The sequence below is a fragment of the Bos javanicus genome, chromosome 22, assembly GCF_032452875.1.
Source record: "Bos javanicus breed banteng chromosome 22, ARS-OSU_banteng_1.0, whole genome shotgun sequence".
NCBI lineage: Eukaryota > Metazoa > Chordata > Mammalia > Artiodactyla > Bovidae > Bos > Bos javanicus.
In genome coordinates this window covers 25049997-25075843 of record NC_083889.1, presented here as the reverse complement: position 1 = coordinate 25075843, position 25847 = coordinate 25049997, and the positions used below count along the sequence as shown (strand labels likewise).

The 25847-nt window shown below is 36.6% G+C and overlaps 1 protein-coding gene across 1 annotated transcript in view; it reads left to right on the top strand.

The window, feature by feature from the left end:
- Positions 1–25847, top strand: part of CNTN6 (contactin 6) — a 319039-nt gene that overhangs the window by 213406 nt on the left and 79786 nt on the right. The window contains exons 8-10 of the mRNA XM_061396383.1: positions 15567–15751; positions 21944–22080; positions 23682–23811. Of these exons, the coding sequence (XP_061252367.1) occupies positions 15567–15751; positions 21944–22080; positions 23682–23811 (452 nt within the window). The remainder of the gene's footprint in view (positions 1–15566; positions 15752–21943; positions 22081–23681; positions 23812–25847) is intronic.

Here is a 25847-nt window from a genome sequence, read left to right as displayed (position 1 = left end):
GGTTTCTGGCAGGAGAGTAAATGCAGGTCCAGTTAATCCAACAATGCTAAATTCCAGATTTTTTTTTTTTTAAGGCTAATTTTGAAAGTAAAAAGGTGAAGTTTGAGAGATGAAATAATTGATATATATAAGTTTTAAATTTGCAATTCAAATTAAAAATAATTGATTCTGACTCCAAAACTCATGCTTTTAGCCATTTGATACTTACATCAAATTATCTTTTTAATATACAAATTAATTCTCCATGTGCAGATGCAGTTAGCCCTCAATTCTGTAAATGTTTTCCTTTAAAAGGCTTGAAAAATTTCAGCAAAATGGTAAAAAAGATGTTATCTGAGAATGAAATTATGGATATTTCATTATGGATAGTAATTATGGATAGTAAAATTATGGATAGTAATCTGCAATTACTAATATTGCAGCAAATAACAAGTTTAATTTTATATATTAAAGTTTTTGATAATTCAAAAGATAACCTTTTCAAAATTCATTATTTTTGAATGAGAAGAAAAAACTCTCTCTAAAAATCAATCAGGGCCATTGCGGAGAATACACCCCACTGGTTTATATGTGGCAATGGTAATAGCTACTATTTATAAAAATCTAGGATAGATGTTTAGGAAGAATACAGAACACATACCAACCAACCTAGGGGGCTCCTGCAGTCATGCAGGCAGAGAGTGTGGAGAATGAGATCTATGGAAGGCTGGCTAGAGTGTTTACTCAAAGACCCTAACTATCTTAAACCACCATGGGCTAATGTGAATATAGAATAATTGAGACAAAACTTCAGATACCTGCTTGAACTTTAATTACTATGACTTTGGGGACATGTATCTCACTTTCTATGTTGGAGTTTCAGAGCTGACATGATCACAGCTTTCAATTCTCAGTTTTGTCTCATTTGTTTAACATGGCAGACTCTTAATTATCTAAGCTGCAAATTAATTGTATTGTGAAATACCCTGAGAAACTCCTTGGATAGGTGCTATTCAAATATAGTATGATTTACTGATAGATCTCTGTGTCTCCTTTCAAGAAAATATATGCCTTTATTCTTAGTAAAGAAGTTAAACTGATATAATCATAACTCTTCTAACACTCTCATAAACAACCAAACATATATACTTTTCTCTTTTTTTTCTTAATAACTTTGCTGTCAATGCTCTGGAATGCAAATAAAATTAGTCGCTTTACTCAACGTTCCTGTGTGTTATGAAGCCTTCACACAGAGGGCTATATTTATGTAGAGACAATGATATTTATGTATACAGGTATATCTTATTCATTTTTTTTCTAATTTATGAAGGAAAAGATACCCCAGCTTAGCTATTAATGTTAAACAGTAAATATGAAGTCTCACCAAGATGTTGTTATCCATTTCAGAACTTTCAGATGAAAGAGCAGCTATTTGACTTTGCTTTCTTTTACACATATCTGAACATCACTGTTCATCACTGGACATCACTGAAGAGCATACCATAGAAAGATTGCTCAGGATGCTCAGAATGACAGTAGCATTTTAACACATTATTAGTTTTTAGCAGAAACTAATGCCTGCGGTATTAATACATCTCTGGCCAATAATATGTTAATATTCATCTAGGTGAATTCAGGGTTTTCAGAATTTTAACACTTGCTTTAAAAAAATTCAGAGAGACATCTTAAAAATTTCCCATTTGAATGTCGGGAACACATGACACCCATGGCGGATCCATGTCAATGTATGGCAAAACCAATACAATATTGTAAAGTAATTAGCCTCCAATAAATAAATAATTTTTTTAAAAAAAGAGAAAGAAAAAAATAAAAATAAAACATTTCCTCATTAAGTTAAATGGATAGAGAGTAAATTATTTTCCTATGAAAAGCCTGTCCTTTTTGTCCCACAATGTAGTATACTGAAGGTACTCTTCAGATTCTTTCTAACTGCTTTGTATTTTATCATGATTTTCTATTGGTTTGCATGAGATGATATGGTAAATTCCATGCAAATATGGGAACTGACAAGCATTCAAGCCAATCTTTGAAAAACTGAAAGACAGCAATCCTCAACAAAGGAACACATAAACACACATTCATCATAGGGCTGAAAGTTTTATCAGTAGATTCACTAACATTTCAAGGAAACATGGTGTTCTAGAAAGTGTATAGGCTTTGAAGAGATCAGGGTTTAAATACTCAGTCCCCCTGTCAAGTTCCCCTGGAGAAGGAAATGACAACCCACTTCAGTATTCTTGTCTGGAGAATCCCATGGAGAGAAAAACCTGGTAGGCTACAGTTTATGGGATCGCAAGAGTTGAACACGACTTAGTGCTATCTTCCTTTTCTTTCCCCTGTCAATAGCTGGACCACTAGGATCAGTTTCCTATCTGTAAAACAAAGGCAAAAACTAGATGGATGAATAGATAGATAGGCAGGTGGACTATAGAGAGAATAGGATTAATGTAAAGTGAAAGTGAAAGTGAAGTCACTCAGTTGTGTCCAACTCTTTGTGACCCCATGGACTGTAGCCTACCAGGCTCCTCAGTCTGTGGAATTTTCCAGGCAAGAGTACTGGAGTGGGTTGCCATTTGCTTCTCCAGGGGATCTTCCCAACCCAGGGATTGAACCCGGGTCTCCCGCATTGCGGGCAGATGCTTAAATAATTGTAAACTTCACCACTCCCTTATCATAATCCCTAGCTTATAATAGGCAATCAATACATAATAACAATTAATAAACTGTGGTACTGTAATTGTCAGTGGTGCTTTGACTGAGAAGGTAAAAAGGAATACACAGGAGGGAGAGAAGGGATTTCTGCATTATATTTCTTTGCTAATACAATCCTCAAGGACTTGCTCAAAACAATGGATTTAGCATTTTAAAATAACGTATTTATTCTTGATGAGGATTATTGACATCCCCTCATTCACTCACTTGGCAAATTAAGCTCCAGTATCTATTAACTTAGTAAATATGCATTGAATATCTTATTCAGTAGTTAATTCCTTTATGTCTTCACTCAGTCAGGAGGAATTCTGACAGCAGATGCTGGGCTAGGCCCTGGGGATATAAGGATAATATAAAGACTCCAGGAAGTTCACAGGCTACTGAAAATAGGATTGATATAACAATATGGATCACACATTTTTTTTTTTTCCCTAGAATCTGTTCTTTCCTTACAAACGTTCAATGAAGGAAGATTCAAGAATACTCTCTCTGGGAACTTGCCTGATTATCTTCGCTCCAGGTTACTCCTTTTTAAACTGAGACTGGAAAGAGTTACTCTCAATTTCTTTGGTAGAACTAATAAGAGACTGTTTTTGAAGGAATTTTTTTGTGTGTCTCTGAGAAATAGAAGATTCTTGCCTCTTTCTCTCCTACTTCATTAATACCCCCTTCCCCCCAAAATTTTAAAATAATGGCTTTAGAACAGAAAAGTCAGCTGACAGTATGGTAAAATCCCATATAATACCACACAGTTTTCCTATTATTAATACTTTAAATTAAGATGGTACTTATGTTACAAATAATGAACAAACACAAATATGTCTTTATTAACTAAAGCCATACTTTATTCAAATTTTCTTGGTTTTACTTGATATCCTTTTTAATTCTAACATTCTATCCCAGGTACCATATTGAGTTTTCTTGTCTCCCTGGGGTCTTCTTGGCTGTAATTAACAATGTCTCAGACAGTTATTGTTTTTGATAACCCTGAGAGTTTTGAGGAGTAGTGGTCACTTTTATTGTGGGATGACCCTCTACTGGAATTTGTCTGCTGTTTTCCTTAACTTTAACCTGAGGTTATGGGTTTTGAGCAAAAAGACCACAAAAGTAAAGTTCCATTTTCACCCATCATATCAAGGTTATTACTCTATCAATATGATCTATGGCTGCTAATGCTGGCCTTCATCACTTGGCAGAAGAAGTTTTGTCGGTGTTCTCCACTGTAAACCTACTCATTTTTCTCTTTTTCCATTATTGAGTCTTTGGAAGGGTCAAAGTATATTGTTCATATCTAATGAGTAAAAGGTCATGATTTACTTCTTCTAAGGTGTGAACCTATGTAATTTATTTAGAATTCTTCCTCATGGGAGATTTTTCACTTCTCCATCCTCGTTTATCAATTTATTCAATCTTTTATTTATATCAGTATCACATAGTGGATATTTATTTCACTTTTGGGTTATAATCCAATACTGCTTTCTTTTCATACTCAAATCATTTCAGCATATTCTTTGTAAAACACTTTTAAAAATCTTTAAAAGTATATATTATGAATACATTTCCGATTAAACCATTTTCTGTACCTTCATATGGAATGACAGTGGGGCATTCAAATGTGTATTTTCAGCCAGTCTCTTACTGGTGGATTTTCAGTTTAGTTCAGTCATTCGGTTGTGTCTGACTCTTTGTGACCCCATGAACCACAGCACGCCAGGCCCCCCTGTCCATCACCAACTCCCAGAGTCTACCCAAACCCATGTCTATTGTGTCAGTGATCCCATCCAACCATCTCATCCTCTGTCATCCCCTTCTCTTCCTGCCCTCAATCTTTCCCAGCATCAGAGTCTTTTCAAATGAGTCAGCTCTCTGCTTCAGGTGGCCAAAGCATTGGAGTTTCAGCTTCAACATCAGTCTCTCCAAAGAACACCCAGGACTGAACTCCTTTAGGATGGACTGGTTGGATCTCCTTGCAGTCCAAGGGACTCTCAAGAGTCTTCTCCAACAGCACAGTTCAAAAGCATCAATTCTTCAGCGCTCAGCTTTCTTTATAGTCGAACTCTCACATCCATACATGACTACTGGAAAAACCATAGCCTTGATTAGACGGACCTTTGTTGGCAAAGTAATGTTTCTACTTTTTAATATGCTGTCTAGGTTGGTCAGAACTTTCCTTCCAAGGAACAAGTGTCTTTTAACTTCATGGCTACAATCACCATCCACGGTGATTTTGGAGCCCAGAAAAATAAAGTCTGACACTGTTTCCCCATCTATTTTCCATGAAATGATGGGACCGGATGCCATAATCTTAGTTTTCTGAATGTTGAGCTTTAAGCCAACTTTTTCACTCTCCACTTTCACTTTCATCAAAAGGCTCTTTAGTTCTTCTTCACTTTCTGCCATGAGGGTGGTGTCATCTGCATATCTGAGGTTATTGATATTTCTCTCGGCAATCTTGATTCCAGCTTGTGCTTCTTCCAGCCCAGCGTTTCTCATGATGTACTCTGCATATAAGTTAAATAAGCAGGGTGAAAATATACAGCCTTGATGTACTCCTTTTCCTATTTGGAACCAGTCTGTTGTTCCATGTCCAGTTCTAACTGTTGCTTCCTGACCTGCATACAGGTTTCTCAAGAGGCAGGTCAGGTGGTCTGGTATTCCCATCTCTTTCAGAATTTTCCACAGTTTGTGGTGATCCACACAGTCAAAGGCTTTGGCATAGTCAATAAAGCAGAAATAGATGTTTTTCTGGAACTCTCTTGCTTTTTCGATGATCCAATGGATGCTGGCAATTTGATCTGTGGTTCTTCTGCCTTCTCTAAAACCAGCTTGAATATCAGGAAGTTCATGGTTCACATATTGCTAAGCTTGGCTTGGAGAATTTTGAGCATTACTTTACTAGCGTGTGAGATGAGTGCAATTGTGCGGTAGTTTGAGCATTCTTTGGCATTGCCTTTCTTTGGGATTGGAATGAAAACTGACCTTTTCCAGTCCTGTGGCCACTGCTGAGTTTTCCAAATTTGCTGGCATATTGAGTGCAGCACTTTCACAGCATCATCCTTTAGAATTTGAAATCACTCAACTGGAATTCCATCGCCTCCACTAGCTTTGTTCGTAGTGATGCCTCCTAAGGCCCACCTGACTTCACATTCCAGGATGTCCAGCTCTAGGTGAGTGGGAGTGATCACACCTTCATGATTATCTGGGTCATGAAAATCTTTTTTTGTACATTTCTTCTGCTTATTCTTGCCACCTCTTCTTAATATCTTCTGTGGACATTTATTTTCCTTCTATTTTGTTTACATTTTTTGTTATCATAAATAATGATGAAATGAATATTCTTGGAGCCGTATTTTGTCCATCTGCATGCAAACCTCTTCAGTATAATTTTAGAAAATTAAATTATTAAATAACAGGAATGTAAAAGCTAAAGTTTCTGATATGTCTTGGCAAATTCTCCTCGAGAACAACTGCAGAGGGTCCATTTTCAAATGGACCAAATTACAAGTTGGGTCTCTTTTGATCTTACATACTGATTCCAAAAAGTCAAACATTCCTTTCACTTTTTTTTTCTATTTCAAAAGCCAAAATTGGATTTTTACATTGCTGTTTCAAAAATCAAATTAATCTAAAGGCCCTAAAAATCATCCAAGCAGAATATATATATATATTTCTGCAAGTAACTCTTTATCCTTTCCATCTCAGTCTACCATCACCTTTCTCAGCAGACTTAGAAATCTTACTTTTTAAGTAACTGGCAATTGCAGAAGAGAAAGATTTCAAATCCAAGTTGGAACTGAACTGAAGGAAAAGAAGTTACTTCCATTTTTCCTGTTAACCTTGGAACCCATCTCTAGAAATTTTATTGGAATATGGAGGCATCTCAATATGTTAAAACAAAAACAACTCTGATTTCATCTTCTGGCCCCCGGACAAAAGAATCTCTACCCCCTGATTATAAAATACACTAGTTAATTAGGTAAGGGATATGTTTCTAAACAACAATATATTGACCAAAAAGATGATTTTCATGCTGTAGCTGTTTAGCTCATGCAGGAGCAGCAAAGCATGGTAGTTTAGAGCTCAATCACTATGGAAAGAGACTTTAGTTCAAATCATTTTTTTTTTTTTTTTGTAATTCACTGTGTGATATTGGGCCTGTTACCAACCTATTCTATTCCCAATCTCCTTATCTGCAAAATGTTAATAGCAACAGTCTTGTGTCTTAAGATATTATCATATAGTTTCAGTGAAGCACTTAGCACAGTGCCTGGTGTAGAATGTGATCAATAAATGTTAGCTATATTAATAATAAAATGATTAAATATAACAAACCATATATAATGTCTCCTTAATTTCTTTAGGTGAACATTTATGATTATGAGCTGAGCTAAAGTCAAGCCCTATAATTTCTAAGGAATTCTAACTCTCAACATAATTTTGAAGGCATGTGAGCCTCCAGAACCCACCTTGACCAAAGCATAATTTCCTCTCCTGTAGGGCAACATAGCATTCATATACTTGGTGAAGTATTTATTTAGGATTAATATTATGTATTCATAAAACATTATGGAGACGCTATCGACCAAGGGATAGTTTTCTTTTTTTTTTCCTGCTATGTACAGTGTTATTTTCATCCCTAATATACCTTGAAATTATGGGCTCCTGTTTTATGTTTCATGTACCAATTAGTGCTTACACTGTGGAGTAGAAAGTGGCCATAAAAGTCTTAGGGACTTGGGACAATAGAATCTCACTATCCCTGTGTGGATGATCATAGTACTGAGACAATTTAGCAAACTTTATTATAGGTTCTAACTTTATATTTCAGAATTTATTCTCATAATATATATCCCCATTTTATCCTTTCAAGCAGTCTTTTATGTACCCATTGCTATCTCTAGTTATAAGGAGAAAGCTGAGGCTCAGAGATGTGAGGTAATTTGCACTCATTTACACAAAACTTGCCTGTGTCCTACATGCAAGTACTGTTTTGCTACCACTGCTATTAAGACCAAACTATCTGTGGGCTTTTCACCTGGCTGCAACAAGTCTAGTGTCAAATACCAGAAAAATGCATGCACACGATAATGTTTTTTCCCCGAGGGAAACCTGGTATAGACACTGACCAGGAGAACAGGATCATGACTACATTTAGATCACACAGAAAAAAAAAGAAAAAAATATCCTTTTTTCCATAATAGTGAGATTGCTTTGCTACAGAACTCATGAATTTATCCATATTGTATCCCCATAGGACAATCTTATATCCCAAGCTCTTTGTATGAATATTTCAGTTGAGGAAATGAAAGCAGCTAGTTGAACAGTCTGAAAATTGAACAGAGGCACTCTGTGCTGGTTTTGTTATTCTGCTTCCCACTCTTCGATTAAAAATGGCCACAGACAGGATTTTTTGAAATGAGGTTCAAGTTAAGAATAATCCCAAATATAAGCATCTTAGGAAACTGGTTCTCTGTACCAGTTTCTACTTAAAACTTGGGATAGCCTGGATTTAAGCTGTGGATAATGAGGTTTAAGAAATCCAAGGGAAAAATATAAGCTTTCTCAAATAGCACTAGTAATGAAAATTCTATTTATGGGGTAAAAGTATAGAAGTGAAGCAGAGTTTCTATAAGTGTGTGAAGAGCTTTAATTTAACTTCCAATTCAGGTTGAATTAGGACGGATGGTTAACAAATATATTCTCTGTCTCCAGATAAAATTAATAGGATGCTCACTCTGTAAAAGCACAATGACAAGAGAGTAAGAAGTAAAAGTCCTCATGGCAATGCTTATTTAAGAAGCACAAAACCAGAGGAAGAGGGAAGAAAGATAAATAAAAGGGAGAGGGAAGAAAGAAAAAGAGAGAGGGAAAGGAAATAAGGAAGAAAGAGAAGCAGAGAGAAAGAAGGAAAGAGAGAGAGAAAGGGAGGAAAGGAAGGAAGGAGAAAGAAAATTTGCTTTTATGACCTAGTAATGGCACCCCACTCCAGTACTCTTGCCTGGAAAATCCCATGGATAGAGGAGCCTGGTAGGCTGCAGTCCATGGGGTCGCTAAGAGTCGGATACGACTGAGCGACTTCACTTTCACTTTTCACTTTCATGCATTGGAAGAGGAAATGGCAACCCACTCCAGTGTTCTTTCCTGAAGAATCCCAGGGACAGCAGGGCCTGGTGGGCTGCCGTCTATGGGGTCGCACAGAGTCGGACACGACTGAAGCGACTTAGCAGCAGCAGCAGCAGCAGTCTTTTAGAACTGTGCAGGCTCATGTTGCAGGAAAATATAGATACAAAATAAGAAAAGGCTACTGTAAAGTTTTCTGAAGTACACAGTTCATGAGTGTCTCATTTGTGCTGTGAGGAAACTTTGAATGAGAGAGTTACTTCAAACTGGTTTTCTTTACTGAGATTTGTATTCAAGCTAGAGTCTGACCACATTTGTAAAGATTAAAAAAAAAAAAAAAAGTGTGTGTGGAGGGGGTGGATTTGGAGCTGAAAGGGAAATTTTACCAGAAATGGCTGATACCTGAAGTTACAGAATGATGGTGGTACCATGCATTTTGACTTAACCCTTTAATGGCAGAGCTTCAAGTGATTTAATAAGAATCCTCATTCTGAAGACCCTTCAAAGATCTCCTTGTTCCACTGAACTCTTCATACATTAATATACTAACTTTGGATTTTAAATAGACCACTTATTTTAAATTAAAATGAACTGCCAGGGAATACTGCATCACTGATATCATCAATATAGATAAGCTAGATAGGTCTTAAAAAGAATGTTGAAGCCACAGAAGGAAAAGGAGTCTACTAGTGCTAATAACTGAATGGGTGGCAACTCAGAATTGGAAGGTGGATCACAATAAATTAGCCTGTACTGGAACTCTAAGTGGAAGAGAATTGGCAGGTAATAATTTAGCAGAAATTACCTGTCTAAACGTGAGTACCATTTCAAAAAGGTAATTAGGATTGTTAGCAGCTTCCAGCTGAATATTAAACTGAGATGACATATGGACACCATCTGTCACAAGCCTGGTACATAGTAAGCACTCAATTAATGGTTATTACTATTCATAAATAAATGCTTAGCTTTCTCACAAAGCATTTTTTTTCCTCTTTGGTGAAAGTTGTCTAATTACTTTCCTCCATACCACAATGGTCCTAGATGATTTGTCAAGCTAAAAATAAAAGTATTTTACAACAAAGCATGCTATAGCTCACTTGCAAGATCCCTGCTCTCATGATAAGGAAAGGAACGTGATGGCTATGATCAGAGGTATTATCTCCTTAGCAGTCAGTCTATCAAACAGGCAGAAGCAAGACATTTACTTCTAGAGACATATATGCGTGTTTGTGCACCCATTTCATGTACAGTATGGAGATCTGATTTTAGTTTATGCATGATTCATAAATCAGTTTATGTTAAATGCCTAGTCATACAGAGTTCTTAAAGGAGAATAGAAAACAAATTAAACATAAGCTAGGATTCTTATTTTGAAATGATAACAATAATAATTTAAAATTATTTTTAAAGTCATTAACACAAAAATACTGTTTAATGTGTTTTCGATGGTGTTAAATGTGTGAAATGTATTATATTAATACCATTTAATCTTCACTATAATCCTGTGAAGTATATACTAGTATTAAGCCCTATTCTTGGCTTCCTGAGTAGCTCAGCAGGTAAAGATTCTGCCTGCAAAGCAGGAGACCCTGGTTAAATTCCTGCGTTGAGAAGATATACTGGAGGAGGGTTAGGCTACCCACCCTGTATTCTTGGGCTTCCCTGATGGCTCAGACAGTAAAGAATCTGCCTGCAGTGAGGGAGATCTGGGTTTGATCCCTGGGTTGGGAAGATCCCCTGAAAGAGGGCATGGCAACCCACTCCAGTATTCTGGCCTAGAGAATCCCCATGTGTATAGGAGTCTGGCAGGCTACAGTCCATGGGGTTGCAAAGAGTTGGACGTGACTGAGTGACTAGGACAGCAAGCCCTATTCTAATAAATGAGAAAATTTATGTTATAAATGTACAATACAATATAGCTGGTAAGTTTAAGAATTACACTCTGCTCTGTACTCTCTATATAGTATTCTAATAGCTTTGCTATTAACATTAGTACCAGTATTAGTATTTCATTGCTTACATAGAATGGTATATCTTGGAAAATTTAGCTTACATTTGAAATTGAACTCACTACTAATATAATTTCATCTTTTGTTGACTTTAGTTCTTCCCACACACCGTCCACTTGGGATGGCTTCAGAAAAGAGAGAGGGTGTGAAATCTAAAGCAATTAATTGTTAACTACTAATTGGCACTTGCCTTTGGCACTTGCCATCTGCCTCTATAAGGATTAAATAATGTGTTGCTGTAGCTACTGACTTTCAACATCCCCTGAAAGGAGTTCAGGGTAGAGAGCAGAAACGAGGTAACCTGTGCTCTGGGAAAAACTGGCAGAACAGGTCTTCAGATAGTTAGAAAATTTCAGGAGCTGATTTTATGAGCCCAATTCTTATATCCTCTGATATCTAGAAAAGCCCTAAAATTCATCATGATGATGACTGCTCCTCATGACTAGCAAAAGCCTTTTGCAAAAAGTATGTGCTTTACTGAACATACTCTCCCTTCACCAAAATCACATATATACTGATCTTTCCGCCTACCTCTTTGGAACAGTTTCTCAGAGACATGCTGTCTGCCCGACTATAATCCTTATTTTGTACCAATAAAACATAAGTCACCACTGTCACGTGATTCGTTCTTTTAAAATCTACAACATTTACATCATTTACTGTCTTCATAAGACGTGCCCAGACTAAATGGAAACTTTTCATTAAAACGAACGTGCATTTTTATGTAATCTATGCTTTACAGTTATTCTCCCTGACACTACAGCTCACATGATCAGTAGTAATCAGGAGGCTCCTGACATTCATATTTTGTAGTGACATAACAAATCTGAAAAAAAAAAAACTTAACATTGAATTAGTATCTGCAAAATCATATAAAATTTGATTTTTCTCCCATTAGAAATTTTAACAAGAAATGCAGCCATAAAATGCACTTGATAAGACTCAATTAAAAAAATAAATAAATGTTTTAGTGACTATTTTTGATAGTTTAGTTGCTCTGAAGAGGGTGGGGAGATTTGAGAGAATGGCATTGAAACATGTATAATATCATGTATGAAACAAGTCGCCAGTTCAGGTTCGATGCACGATACTGGATGCTTGGGGCTGGTGCACTGGGACGACCCAGAGGGAGGGTATGGGGAGGGAGGAGGGAGGAGGGTTCAGGATGGGGAACACAGGTATACCTGTGGTGGATTCATTTCGATATTTGGCAAAACTAATACAATATTGTAAAGTTTAAAAATAAAATAAAATTAAAATATATATATAATATCCTAAAGAAATCTGCTAATACCATGTCATACAATTCAATCACACAGATAGAAAATATCTTAACAGCTTTTTAACCCAGGCATTCAGCCCATTTCTCAAGTCTTTTTAAAAATGAAAGTAGCAGGAAAACTACGCAAACAGGCATAAGGCAAAAAAAATGACTATTGCTTAACAGATATATTTGAGGTTTCTTTTTTGGCATTGACACGCTTTAATACAGGCATGTGAAGAATTCCAAGTTACCTTTCTTTATGTTAGCTTTGGTTTTCAAACACAGTGTCTCCATTTTGTTGGAAATCGTTGCCTAGAAGTGCCAAGTATACATCCAACATCTGAGAAAACCTAGCGACAAAAGATCCTGTTTTTAATAGCTCTTTCAAAGGCAGTCCCAGAATTGATCTACTTGTTTCTGATTGTGATGTCTTAGTTACCATAGTTGACCCACAATGGTGGCCACAATACACCAATTTCTAATGGTAAGACCTGAGTTTTGTGCTCACTCCTGCATCCAGATGTGCACGTATGCATGCTTAGCTGTGTCTGACTCTTTGCAGTCTCATAGACTGTACAACCTGTCATGCTCCTCTGTTGATAGAATTTTCTAGCCAAGAATACTGGGGTGGGTTGCCATTTCCTGTTCTAGGGGATCTTCCCAATCCAGGGATAAAAAAACTTAACATTGAATGTTAAGGGATAAAAAAACTTAACATGTCTCCTGCATTGACAGGCAGACTCATTACCACTGAGCCACCTGGGAAGTCCCCAGAGGTGCAGTCCATCCAATTCAAATCAGATGGACTAAAGATAGGATGCACTGGGTTTCCCAAAGAAAATTAAAATGCACACACAAAAACAAACACATGTCCGATGCAGACTGAGAATACAGGAGTCTAATTCTTAAATCCTTCTTCAAAATTGGAAACTCTTATGTTAGAAACCAGTACACTGAAACTTACAACTTTCTCCATAGTTGAGTGGTTTATTAGGCAAGGTGTATCACTCTAAACATAACTGAGGTAAGAAAAACAAGCATCTATCTAGAGGATGTTCTTTAAGTGAGAAGCTTAAATATCTCTTCAGTCTCATGTCTGCTTTACATTTTTTTGCCTTCTAGTATAGTTCTGACCCTATAAAGCATTGTTCTTAAAATATATTTCACAGTCATGATTTTTCACAAGGATTATACTGCTCAGTTTTTGGTCTTACATGCCACTTTCACAGAATATCATTTTTATGTCTGTCTAATGGCTATATAGAAGTACCATACTGAGAAGTATTTAAAGGTCCCTTACTGTTGGTATTGTAATTAAAGTATACTGTTCAATTACTGGTTCAGAGATTTAGATAAATAGGTTAAAAATTGACTCCTATCTTCACAGTTAAAATAAAGAACATGATATAACAATGGGAAAATATTCAGCCTTTACTGATTTTTTTTGTCTTAATGTTTTAGGTTAAAACCTTTTTTAGTTGAATGTTTTGCATGTATTTTTCATAAACCTCAGAGATACACTATCATAAAAAGATAAAGAATCATGGATTCAGATAAATATCAGAGCCTCTATTTATTTTTCTCTTTGTAAATACATTTTCTTAGAATTTTTCTATTATAAGGGTCATACATCCTTACTGTAGAAAAATAATGGAAAAATTGAGATAAGCAGAAAAAGGAAAATAAAAGGCATTTATATCCTCACCACCTGTAGATACTAAATTTTCATGTTCACATACGCACTGTATGTATTTTTGAAAATTGGATAACACTGCCTCAGACTTGGTGAAGTTCTTTATCAGTGAATAAACTTTCTTTTAGAACTTTGTTTTAGAATAATTATTTAGAACTTGTAGCTCTGTATTTAATAAAATGAGTGAATAAGAAAACTAGCTACCTGAGGTTACTTGTTGGCAGGAATATGCTGTTTTACTAAAATATCAACCTAAAGTTATAGTGTCAAGGCTTTTTCAAAGGACAAAAACAAAACTTATTAAAATTATTATTTTTGTATTTAATTAAAATTCAAGTTGTATTTGTCACTGTATGCTAATTCTGAGAAAAATAGACAAATCAAACATTGATTGGTGAATATTCTTTCTGTGAAATATGTGTGATCACATTTATGACTTTCTACACAGTGTATATCTTTGATTTGCACATCAGGATCCTCATTGTTGGCCAATGAAAAATTCTTGAGGCTTCCACAATTTTGTTGCTTTATTTGAAGCCTCTACTGAATCAACACCAATTATCTGCGGTTGTTACGGCTCAGATTCTATAGATCTTTATTTGTCAACCACTTTGTATATGATTGGTGGTTCTCCTGCATTATTTTTGTGGACTTGGAAAAAGTCCTGCATCTTCTACAAAGTTTATAATTTGGTTTTTCAAAATGATTTTTACTATTATTAAGCTGAAAACATTTAGACCAGAAATTATTTAACCACTTGAAAATCTATAAAAGAATGAAAAATTACTTGAAAATAAGAAAGGAAGATGTTAGTGCTAATAGATTGGGGTTGATTTTTCAAATGATTAGTTTATTAGGGAATATTTTCTGGTTAGAACTTTATTTATAGCCTACATTTGCATTGCATTCTATTATATCTGTACAAGTAAGGCCTTCTTAACCATGAATTTCTAAATTCATCTCTATTGTTTGACACTTAGATTCATATATTATAAAATGTATTTTTTTTGCTGCTTAAAAAGGTAATCAGATGAAATATATTACATATAAGATATTAAGCTAAATTCCTATAATAAAGGAATTGTTTACACATTCTTTCTGAAAAGAGACAAAGTACAATGCAAAGATTTTTTTATGTCATTAAAAAAATGTATAAATAATACATTCTTTTGAGGATAGCAGATCCTATACTCCCAGTTCATTTGGGTCTGTTATATAGTATTGATCTCTTGATAATCTAGCTCACCAGTCATGAATGTCTTCAACTACGTATTAGTACCAATTTAGCTATAAAGGAATCTGAGTTTTTGCCTTAGAATCTGTAAATACAGAAAGAAATTGCCTCCTCTTAAATGTCACATCCTCACAGAATTTCCAGACCTTCATATTTAAATTGATACAATCCTGTTACTATCTCTGCATGCTCTTTCCTTTGTTTCAGTTATTGCAATTTACAAATCTGATTTTTATATTGTGTTTATTGTCTGTTTTCCCCACTAGTCTGTGAGCAACATGAGGAGGGAAAACATGTTTAGTCATCAATTTATTCCCTGATCTTACTACTGTGACTTGCTCATGGCAAGCACTTAATAAACTATTAAAATTGCTGGATGAGTGTATGGCGAATGACTGCATAATCTGAAAACTAGTCACAGGTAGTAGATTGACTGATATTTTTCCTTGAGAGTTAAGCTTAAGGAATTCTTATTTTATCCTGCTGTCATAAAGACTAAACCATCTTCTATTCTAATGAGGTGTAACTGTTTAGTCCCGTCCCTGATATTAGTTGGAGGAGGTTGGATGGAAGCCCATTGCCGGGGAAAGTCAAATACAGCAAATCCCAAGCTATCCTTGAAATCCCGAACTTTCAACAGGAAGATGAAGGCTTCTATGAGTGTATTGCAAGTAACCTTCGAGGAAGAAACCTTGCAAAGGGTCAACTCATTTTCTATGGTGAGCTAATAGAATTTCAAAAAGTATATGGAATATTTGGTGATATCCTTCATAGTGAATAGTGAAAGTGTTTAGCATGTTGTGGGCAAGTGTCATAGGAGAAATAGAGAAGACACATTTCCAGGTAAGGATGCTTAATTCAATGATTAGCCGATGGGAATGACCATTTTTAAAATATGGCTTTAATTTCAGCATAGTCTATGCATGTTATTGTTTATTAAAATTTCCTTTGAAATATGAGCAGTGTCGTGTTAAAAGCCATAGAAGTTTATAACACAAAGTAAAATGGAATTCAATATATTTCCCTTAATATGTTCAGCAGCAGCCTGTGACAATCTTAATGATAATCCCAAGCAGAAATTAAAAAGAAGAAAATGACAGGAGAAGTATAATACTTACAGTAGTTTTCAGTACTTGTTTATGTTTCCCAAGATTGTCTACAGATATGTAGATAAGAGAAAAATAAACTCATTACTTCATTTAAAAATATATTTGCCTCAGTTACCAGAATCTTTCATGGACTTAAGAGAGATGATAAAAACATATATTTTCTAATGTTTGTCCTTGTGCCTTCTTTCCTCTAGGCCAAAATACACACTTGCATGAAGTTCACTTTTTTTTTGACATCAAATAAACCATAAAATATACCTCAGGATTGTCAAAATGTTTGCGGCTTTTAAAATACTCTTAACTTAGCTATATTTAACACCTCTGTACTCAGTTCAGTTCAGTTCAGTCGCTCAGTCGTGTCCGACTCTTTGCGACCCCATGAAGTGCAGCACGCCAGGCCTCCCTGTCCATCACCAACTCCCGGAGTTCACTCAGACTCACGTCCATCGAGTCAGTGATGCCATCCAGCCATCTCATCCTCTGTCGTCCCCTTCTCCTCCTGCCCCCAACCCCTCCCAGCATCAGGGTCTTTTCCAGTGAGTCAACTCTTCGCATGAGGTGGCCAAAGTATTGGAGTTTCAGCCTCAGCATCAGTCCTTCCAAAGAACACCCAGGATTGATCTCCTTTAGGATGGACTGGTTGGATCTCCTCGCAGTCCAAGGGACTCTCAAGAGTCTTCTCCAACACAACAGTTCAAAAGCATCAATTCTTCAGCACTCAGCTTTCTTCACAGTCCAACTCTCACATCCATACATGACCACTGGAAAAACCATAGCCTTGACTAGATGGACCTTTTGTTGGCAAAGTAATGTCTTTGCTTTTCAATATGCTATCTAGGTTGGTCATAACTTTCCTTCCAATGAGTAAGTGTTTTTTAATTTTATGGATGCAGTCACCATTTGCAGTGATTTTGGAACCCCAAAAAATAAAGTCTGACACTGTTTCCACTGTTTCTCCATCCGTTTCCCATGAAGTGATGGGACCACATGCCTTGATCTTAGTTTTCTGAATGTTGAGCTTTAAGCCAACTTTTTCACTCTGCACTTTCACTTTCATCAAGAGGCTTTTTAGTTCCTCTTTACTTTCTTCCATAAGGGTGGTATCATCTGCATATCTGAGGTTATTGATATTTCCCCAGGCAATCTTGATTCCAGCTTGTGCTTCTTCCAGCCCAGCATTTCTCATGATGTACTCTGCATATAAGTTTAAATAAACAGGGTGACAATATACAGCCTTGACGTACTCCTTTTCCTATTTGGAACCAGTCTGTTGTTCCATGTCCTCTATACTAGAGGACTTTAAAAACTGTATTTATACATGGCCAAAAGTCATTTTCTGTGTGACATGTTTCTATGTGACACATTTATAATCAATAATAAAGTAATTGGAAAAAAAACCATATATTTCAATAACTAAAAGGTCTAAGGTATGGTAATTACCTAGAAGGTATGCTAATTAAGTTTATACATGTGTTCTCAGTCACGCAGTCATGTCCAACTCTTTGTAATCCATGGACAGTAGCCTGCCTGGCTCTTCTGTCCATGGAATTCTCCAGGAAGAATACTGGAGTGGATGGCATTTCCTTCTCACAGGGTCTTCCTGATCCAGGGATCGAACCCTTCTCTCTTGCATTTCCTTCATTGGCCCGCAGATTCTTTACCACTGAGCCACTTCAGAAGCCGTCAATTGAGTTTATACACATATTCTTTTGATAGCTCCTATTTTTTAATCCAAAGTCTCTGGACTCTGGCATTCTTTTATAAATAAAATTGTGAGGATGTAACTGGGAGTTTTTTTAGGAGCAGCACAATATTACACCAGCTTTGGCTAATAGGTATGTCATTTTTCTACTAAACGGACAAATATATTGATAAAAAACATAACCATAAAATTGAGGTCTCTATAAACTGGAAATCAATAATAAAGTACTTTCTCTCACATTAATAAAGCGACTGCTAGCTTACATAGAAGATTTTACAAATATTCACATAATTTTTATAGAAATAAAGTGTAGAAATAATTTTCAGTGATATTATAGGTAATTAACCTTTGATGAATTGAAGAAGATCTCAAATAATGTTTGCTAGATCTGAGATTAGAACCTTGAACAATCTTCTGAAATGAGATTCTGCCCAGTCTACCATAGCTCTTCAACCTGGTCATCTAAGTCTATTCACAAGACGTATGGAAGTGAAAGTGAAAGTCATTCCGTCGTATCAAACTCTTTCCTACTCCATGGACTGTATAGTCCATGGAATTCTCCAGGCCAGAATACTGGAGTGGGTAGCCATTCCCTTCTCCAGGGGATCTTCCCAAACCAGGGATCAAACCCAGGTCTCCCACATTGCAGGTGGATTCTTTACCAGCTGAGCCATGAGGGAGGCCCAAGAATACTGGAGTGGATTCCTTCTCCAGTGGATCTTCCCAACTCATGAATTGAACCAGGGTCTCCTGCACTGCAGGCAGATTCTTTACAACTGAGTTACCAGGGCAGCCCCACATGACCTATTATCACAATCAAACTAGCCATTTAGGAAGTACAAATGGTCTTTGAGGGTGAATAATGGGTAATTGGTCAATAAGACAAAATAATGCTTCTTGTTCACCTATTTAGTTTTCAATATGCTCCCAAAGGGCTTCCTAGGTGGTGCTAGTGGAAACGAATCTGCCTGCCAATGCAGGAGAGATAAGAGATCCAGGTTCAAACTCTGAGCAGGGAAGATCTCCTGGAGGAGGGCATGGCATGCCACTCCAATATTCTGGCCTGGAGAATCCCATCAACAGAGAAGCCTGCAAAGAATCAGACATAATTGAAGCAACATAGCACACATATTTTCAAAGGAGAAGAGAATTGATTCAATTTCTTGAGAATTGAAAAATACCCGAAAATTTCAAGACTCTCAGTCCATTATGTTGCTATGCTTAAGTTAAACTTCAGAATTCTATCCATTTATATTGGGTCCTCCTCTGGCAACCCACTCTAGTATTCTTGCCTGGAAAATTCCATGGATGGAGTAGCTTGTCAGGCTAGAGTCCATGGGGTCACAAAGAGTTGGACGTGATTGAGTGACTGAGCACAAATACACAACCTCCAAAATATGTTTATAAAGCATTACTATCATTATAAATAATGGAGCATATTCAGAGGAGTTAAGTGATTTACACGACCATTGAGAGGGTGAAATAAGTAACAATACCCAAGCCTATATGGTAGACTTGAAATACTAAGTTTTTTGTTTTTTTTTTTTTTCAGGTAGTTCTGACTTAGTTGGACCTACATGTAGTTGAAGACTTAAAAGTTTATTCTTTGGAATCCTAAAAATGTACACATTAAAAAAATAAATAAAGCTTAAAGTTATAGCTATTGCACTAAGCAACAAAGCATATATATATATCTGAAACTCCTGTAAGCTATGTGGATTTTATGTGTGTGTTCATTTTTTCTCCCAGATCATATGTATAATAGGGCAATTTCTAAACAAGTATCTACAAACTATAAAATTTTAAAATATTAAATAGAAACATGATTCCGTTTAATCAATACATTCAGTTCTTCTAAGGGGTGTCATCCATTATCCCTCAAGGTTGTAAAAAGCGTGTTCTGTAACTGGAGGTTCCCCTGATTTCCACAGGAGTTCATCTTGGCTTACTTTTCACCACAATGGGACATCATGATTTCTTGTTTTCCTTGACTAGCTCCCCGAAGGAACTTCTCTTTTAGTGCAAGATTACAGCGGAGAAACCTTGAAAGTCAGATATACTTGTACATCATTTCAAAGACTCTCAGTACCACTTGCTCCAACCAGTGCTGCCACTGTATTTTGCAGGTGTAGCCTGACAGACCCTTATCTCCGGTGGCACAACAGGCCATTTTGTTTCCTGCTCCAGTTTTCTTTGGCCCCTTCTAGAACCTACTCAAAATTTAAGCACACACAACCTGAACGTTCTAACAGTTAATACCTGCTGCTGCTGCTGCTAAGTTACGTCAGTCATGCCTGACTCTGTGCGACCCCATAGACAGCAGCCCATCAGGCTCCGCGGTCCCTGGGATTCTCCAGGCAAGAACACTGGAGTGGGTTGCCATTTCCTTCTCCAGTGCGTGAAAGTGAAAAGTGAAAGTGAAGTCTTTCAGTCATGTCCGACTCTTCACGACCCCATGGACTGCAGCCTACCAGGCTCCTCTGTCTGTGGGATTTTCTAGGCAAGAGTACTGGAGTGGGGTGCCATTGCCTTCTCCAGTTAATACCTGAACTGCCCTTGAATGACTATGGACTAGAGCCAATGAATAAATGTTTCCTCTTTCTTTCCTGGCCAGGCAGTTATAGAGATTCCTTATACATGCACAGAGGATGGGTAACAATCATCTCTGCGTGCTCAGTTGTGTCTGACTCTTTGTGAACCTATGGACCCTAGCCCACCAGGCTCCTCTGTCCATGGAATTCTCCAGGCAAGAATACTGGAGTGGGTTGCCATGCCCTCCTCTAGGGAATCTTCCCAACCCAGGGATGGAACCCACATCTCATGTCTCCTGCATTGGTAGGCAGGTTCTTTACCACTAGCTCCACTTGGTGGTCAACTCAATAACTCATTCTTGCATTGACTCTCTCCTTTCCTGTTGATTCTCCCTTTTCCTGAGAACTTACCCTTGGCCAGCACTCCCAAACACAAACATGTGACTACTTTCTGTGTACAAAATCAGGCTTCTCTATTTTCTAACTATGTCTCATTGTAAGCTGGGAACGACTGAAGTCAGAAGGAGAAGAAGGCATCAGAGGATGAGATGAGTAGATAGCATCACCAACTCAATGGACATGAATTTGAGTGAACTCTGGGAGCTAGCAAAGGACAGGGAAGTGTGGAGTGCTGTAGTCCATGAAGTCTCAAAGAGATAGACAAAATCAAGCAACTGAACAGCAACTTCTTGATAAGGTTACCTAACACCTATACAAAAAACCCTCTATAAAATTTGGAGGGAGAATTAAGTGCAAGTATACAGGAAGCTCATCCACTCCAACTTATCTAGGAGAGACCTAAACAAAGGAGAGGGATTAAATGGCAAATTCAGAGAGTTTTCTATCATCATTATAGAAGAAATCATAATTTCAAAAAATTTATTTTATACACATCTGTTTCCATGAATGTTAGTACGGATAATACTACCTTATATTTAAATAGCATTTCAACATCAATTATATCAGTTGCTTTTTGCTTCAGAACTATGTTGAACTTTCTCAGATTAGAAAATAACATTTGGAAAACTCATGCCTAGAATTAAAGTTATATGCTTAACCTGCATACAACTCTAAAAGTTATCATTCCCTGTCAAGACTTATACACAGGGGAAAACTTGCTTAAAACCTACTAAAATGTGATGAGGCTGATATCTGATTTATGCTTCAGACTATTGAATTGTTATTATATTGGATATAGATACAATTATTTTGGTTAGTTCAATCTAAATATACTTAATGGCCTTTTGCCCACAGAGAGTTCAGATTTGATATACGTTTTCTAACTTGACCTATATACTAATATCTAATACGGAATTATCCTTTCGCCTTGTTCCCACAGCTCCAAAATTGTTATACATGTGCAGCAAATTGATAGATGGCAAATATCAATCTTATGCAAACCACTGATATTTACAACAGAGTTTCTATTGTCCCACTTTGGGGGTCCTGCATTTTCCCTCCCTCAAATCATGAGTGCAGTCCTTCTGATTTCTATAGTCCTTGAAATGCAGCATAATGTTTTGGCTAATAAATTTGCTAAATAGTTGCTCTTGCCTCTTTTTGAAACAGCCCCGCCAGAATGGGAACAAAAAATCCAAGATACATACTTGTCTATCTACGACAGCTTATTTTGGGAATGCAAAGCCAGTGGAAAGCCAGACCCTTGGTATACCTGGTTAAAGAATGGTGAACGCCTCAATCTGGACGTAAGTAGCTACGGTGATGTTAAACTTCCACCTACTCTGCTAGGGAAATTTTATCACTAAGAGCAACAATGTATGTTTCTGGAATGTTTAGTAGGTGCCAGGAAATGTAGTATAATCTTTATATATCCTAATTTATTTAATACTTAAACTCAAAGTGACTATTAAAATTATTCCTATTATTCAAATGAGAAATTTATGGGTAGAAAACACAACTTGTACAAAGTTGCACTTAGTCAGTGATTGATCCATATTCAGATGATATCATTATCATCAACAACATTCACTGAACTCTCATATGAGCCAGGCCCTGTGTTAAATATTTTCCATACATTATCTAATGGCATCTTCATGACAATTTTACGGGAAAGATAAGATTATTATTTGTATAGTGAAAAAAAATTGCTTCAGAGGGCTAAAGTCTATTTGTCCAAGGTCACAAAGCAGCTAGTAAGTGTTAGCATTGGTATTCTAAACATAATCTGCCTGATTTCAGAACCCAAGCTCTCAATCATCATCCAGAAACTTGGTTTTTATGAAAGCTAATAGCTGTCTCTAAACCTAGAAAAGTGGAAAACTGAGGCAGTTATCCACATTTTTCAAATTAAAGCACACTTTACAACATATAGAAAATGAGACGAGTTTATTTTTCCCGTCAAATTATCCTAATAATTGTGTCAGCTCACCACTCTACTTGCACTTACAGGCTCAGTTAGAGACACAAAGAACGTCTGTTGTTTAGAACCTGAATAGAAGGCTGTTCTTTGTTTCAGCTTTATTGGAATTTAATCCATTCATCCCTTTTGCAAACAACATTCCCTGTGTCCTCCAGCCTACTTTTACTATCTTTAGAGGATGGTGATAGGTACCATGAAATATTTAAAGTTATATTTACCTTATTAAACTATTTTATTCAATACACTCAAAATTGTACCCAAAATTGGACTCTGCAACAGACTTTGTATGTTTAAGTATGTTTAAGCATACTTTATAGTACACTGCAGAAAAGAATTTAGCTCCTTAAAGTTACTTACTCAATTAGAAAATTATTGAGTCATCATATTTTAATTTTTTAAGACTTTATGATGGAAAACCATGGAAATTTGCTAGTCACTCTATCCATGTCTAACACTATTCTCGACTATGTTTTCTGAAAAAACTGAAATGGTAGAGTATTCCAAATTATTTTATATACCACATAACAGAAAGGTAGTTAGTTAAGTTGCTCAGTTGTGTCTGACTCTTTGAGATTCTGTGGACTGCAGCACGCCAGGCCTCCCTGTCCATCACCAACTCCCAGAGTTTACTCAAATTCATGTCCATTGAGTCAGTGATCCCATCCAACCACCTCATACCTTCTATGCAGAACAATGCCAATTTTTAAAGAAATGAGGTAACATAAAATAAACTAACCACTAAAATTATGTTAAGAACATTTCCATTGTTTTTTAAAGTCCAGAAGACTGCCCGGAATCTTGAAGTATATTAATTTCATTTTCATAAGCAACAGGTCTCATACCCCAACAGCTCATAGATATGCACAAATGTTAAGAGCATGCTTACATTAACGCACTAGCATCTTTATGTGACTTTTCTTTTATTAGGAAAGAATTCAAATAGAAAATGGGACACTCATCATAACTATGCTGAATGTGTCAGATTCTGGTATCTACCAGTGTGCTGCAGAAAACAAATATCAGATAATTTATGCAAATGCAGAATTGAGAGTATTAGGTAAGTCATTCATTTATAGCCAAAAAATTCAAACTGACATTTTAGCAAGCTATGATTATATGTAATATGAATCCAATTTTTCTGTAAATTAGAAATTGCTTTTTCTTGAAATAATGAGAAATATCTAAATTAGCTTCTAAAATATGCAAAGTGAGAATTATTACTCGGCTTTGGGTGATGTGGTAACACATCAGGGCTTGGAGGAACCCACTATTGGGTGAAACCAAACCAGAGGTGGCTCCCCCAAAGTTGATCCCAGCATGAGATTTTGAATACAATTCAAAAAGCATCTATTAGAAATGTTTTCAGCTACAAATAAGAAAAGAAAACCTCAATTTACAGACTTAAACAAGGATGTATTTTATTTCAACAAGAACTTTAGCCTCTCTAGGTGGCTTAGTGTTAAAGAATCTCTCTGCCAATGTGGGTTCAATCCAAGGGTCAGGAGGAGCCCCTAGGGGAGGGCATGGCAACCCCCTCCAGTATTCTTGCCTGGAGAATCCCATAGACAGAGAAGCCTGGCAGGCTACAGTCCATGGGGTCCCAAAGGGTCGGACATGACTGAAGCGACTTAGCACACACACATGCACAAGAACTTCATGGGGGGTTGGGAGGTGGGTGGGTAGCTGAGCAAGAGCAATGTGACTTGATGATCTTTAAACTTTTTCCTCATGGTTGTAGCCTCCTGGATCCAGGATGAGTGCTGTAGCTACAGAAATCAAGTCCATACTGAAACCCAAAGAAGAGAGAGGGGACAGCCCCTATCATTAGAAAAGCAAAATTTCCCTGGGTCCTTACATCAAACTCCTTTTATGTAATTAGCTAGAACCCTGTCACGTGACCACCCAGACCTCAAGGGAAGGTTTGAGGATGATATTCTGGGACAGTCAGCTGGTGGAGTTGTCACCATAAATGACTCAGTGATGTCTTTCATCCTGAGATTTCCTTAACAGTATAAATACAGGAGATGAGAGGAAGAATAAAGTAAAACAGCAAAGTTTCATAAGTCTGTGGGTGATGGACATTGATTCATTTGTTTCTTCATTCAATCATCATTTATTGAATATTTATTGTGTATTAAACCCTTAAAACAGAACTGTCAATATCAAAGTGATCTTTATAGAACCTATAGTTCTACAGAGGGGAAAAAAAGCACTAAATTTTAAAATATCGTGATTATTACAGTCAAGAATTGAGTAGGTGCTATCAGCTGAATATAACCTAAATTGAAGACCTTCTCTTTAAACATGTTTCAGAATAAAAAGCATGTATAGGTCAGTGGAAGGGCAGAGAAGCCATACAAGACAACATGGCATATCTGAAAGAAATTCATATAGAGTTTACGCTAGGAATGAGAACTGGACACGTAGTTTCCCACAGGCAGGCAGCTAAGAAGACTTGGATGCATCCCCAGGCAGTCTAATTATTTATTACCCTTATGAACTGGTATTTGTTCAAGATTTATCTAGTGAGGACAGAGTTGAAACCGACAGACTGTTTTTTTTTTTTTTTTCCTCTGTTGTTGTTGCTAAAGTTTCTACTCAGCTTGCCTGCTTCAACTGAAGGCAAACTATTTCCATTTTTCCAGTTAATGGTATGCCTAAAGAAATCTGAAATAATAATATACTGCTTTTGATTTATTTAAAAGGTATTTCATTGTGTGCGCTCTCTCTTGTGAAACCATCTTTACCTTCTTTATTATAAATACAATAAAAAATGTGACCTTTTATAACTTGCTTCCTCCCTAACTCTAGCTTGCTTTTTATCTCAATGACCATTACCAAAACAAAAATAATCTACATTTACTGAGCAAATAATTTGTGCCAGTTGGTACTTAACCTTCTTCACTGAATGCTACCTCGTTCAAGACCCAGACTAACTGACTGAGGTAATATCTATTGCCATCTTCATTTTACAAATGGAAACAGTGACTCCAAAATGCCAAGTCTACAATTAGCTCCAAAACACCTTGAGCGAAGTAGCTTCAAAAAGAGTTTTTATTTTATAGATATTAGATTCTATCTAAGATACTGCAT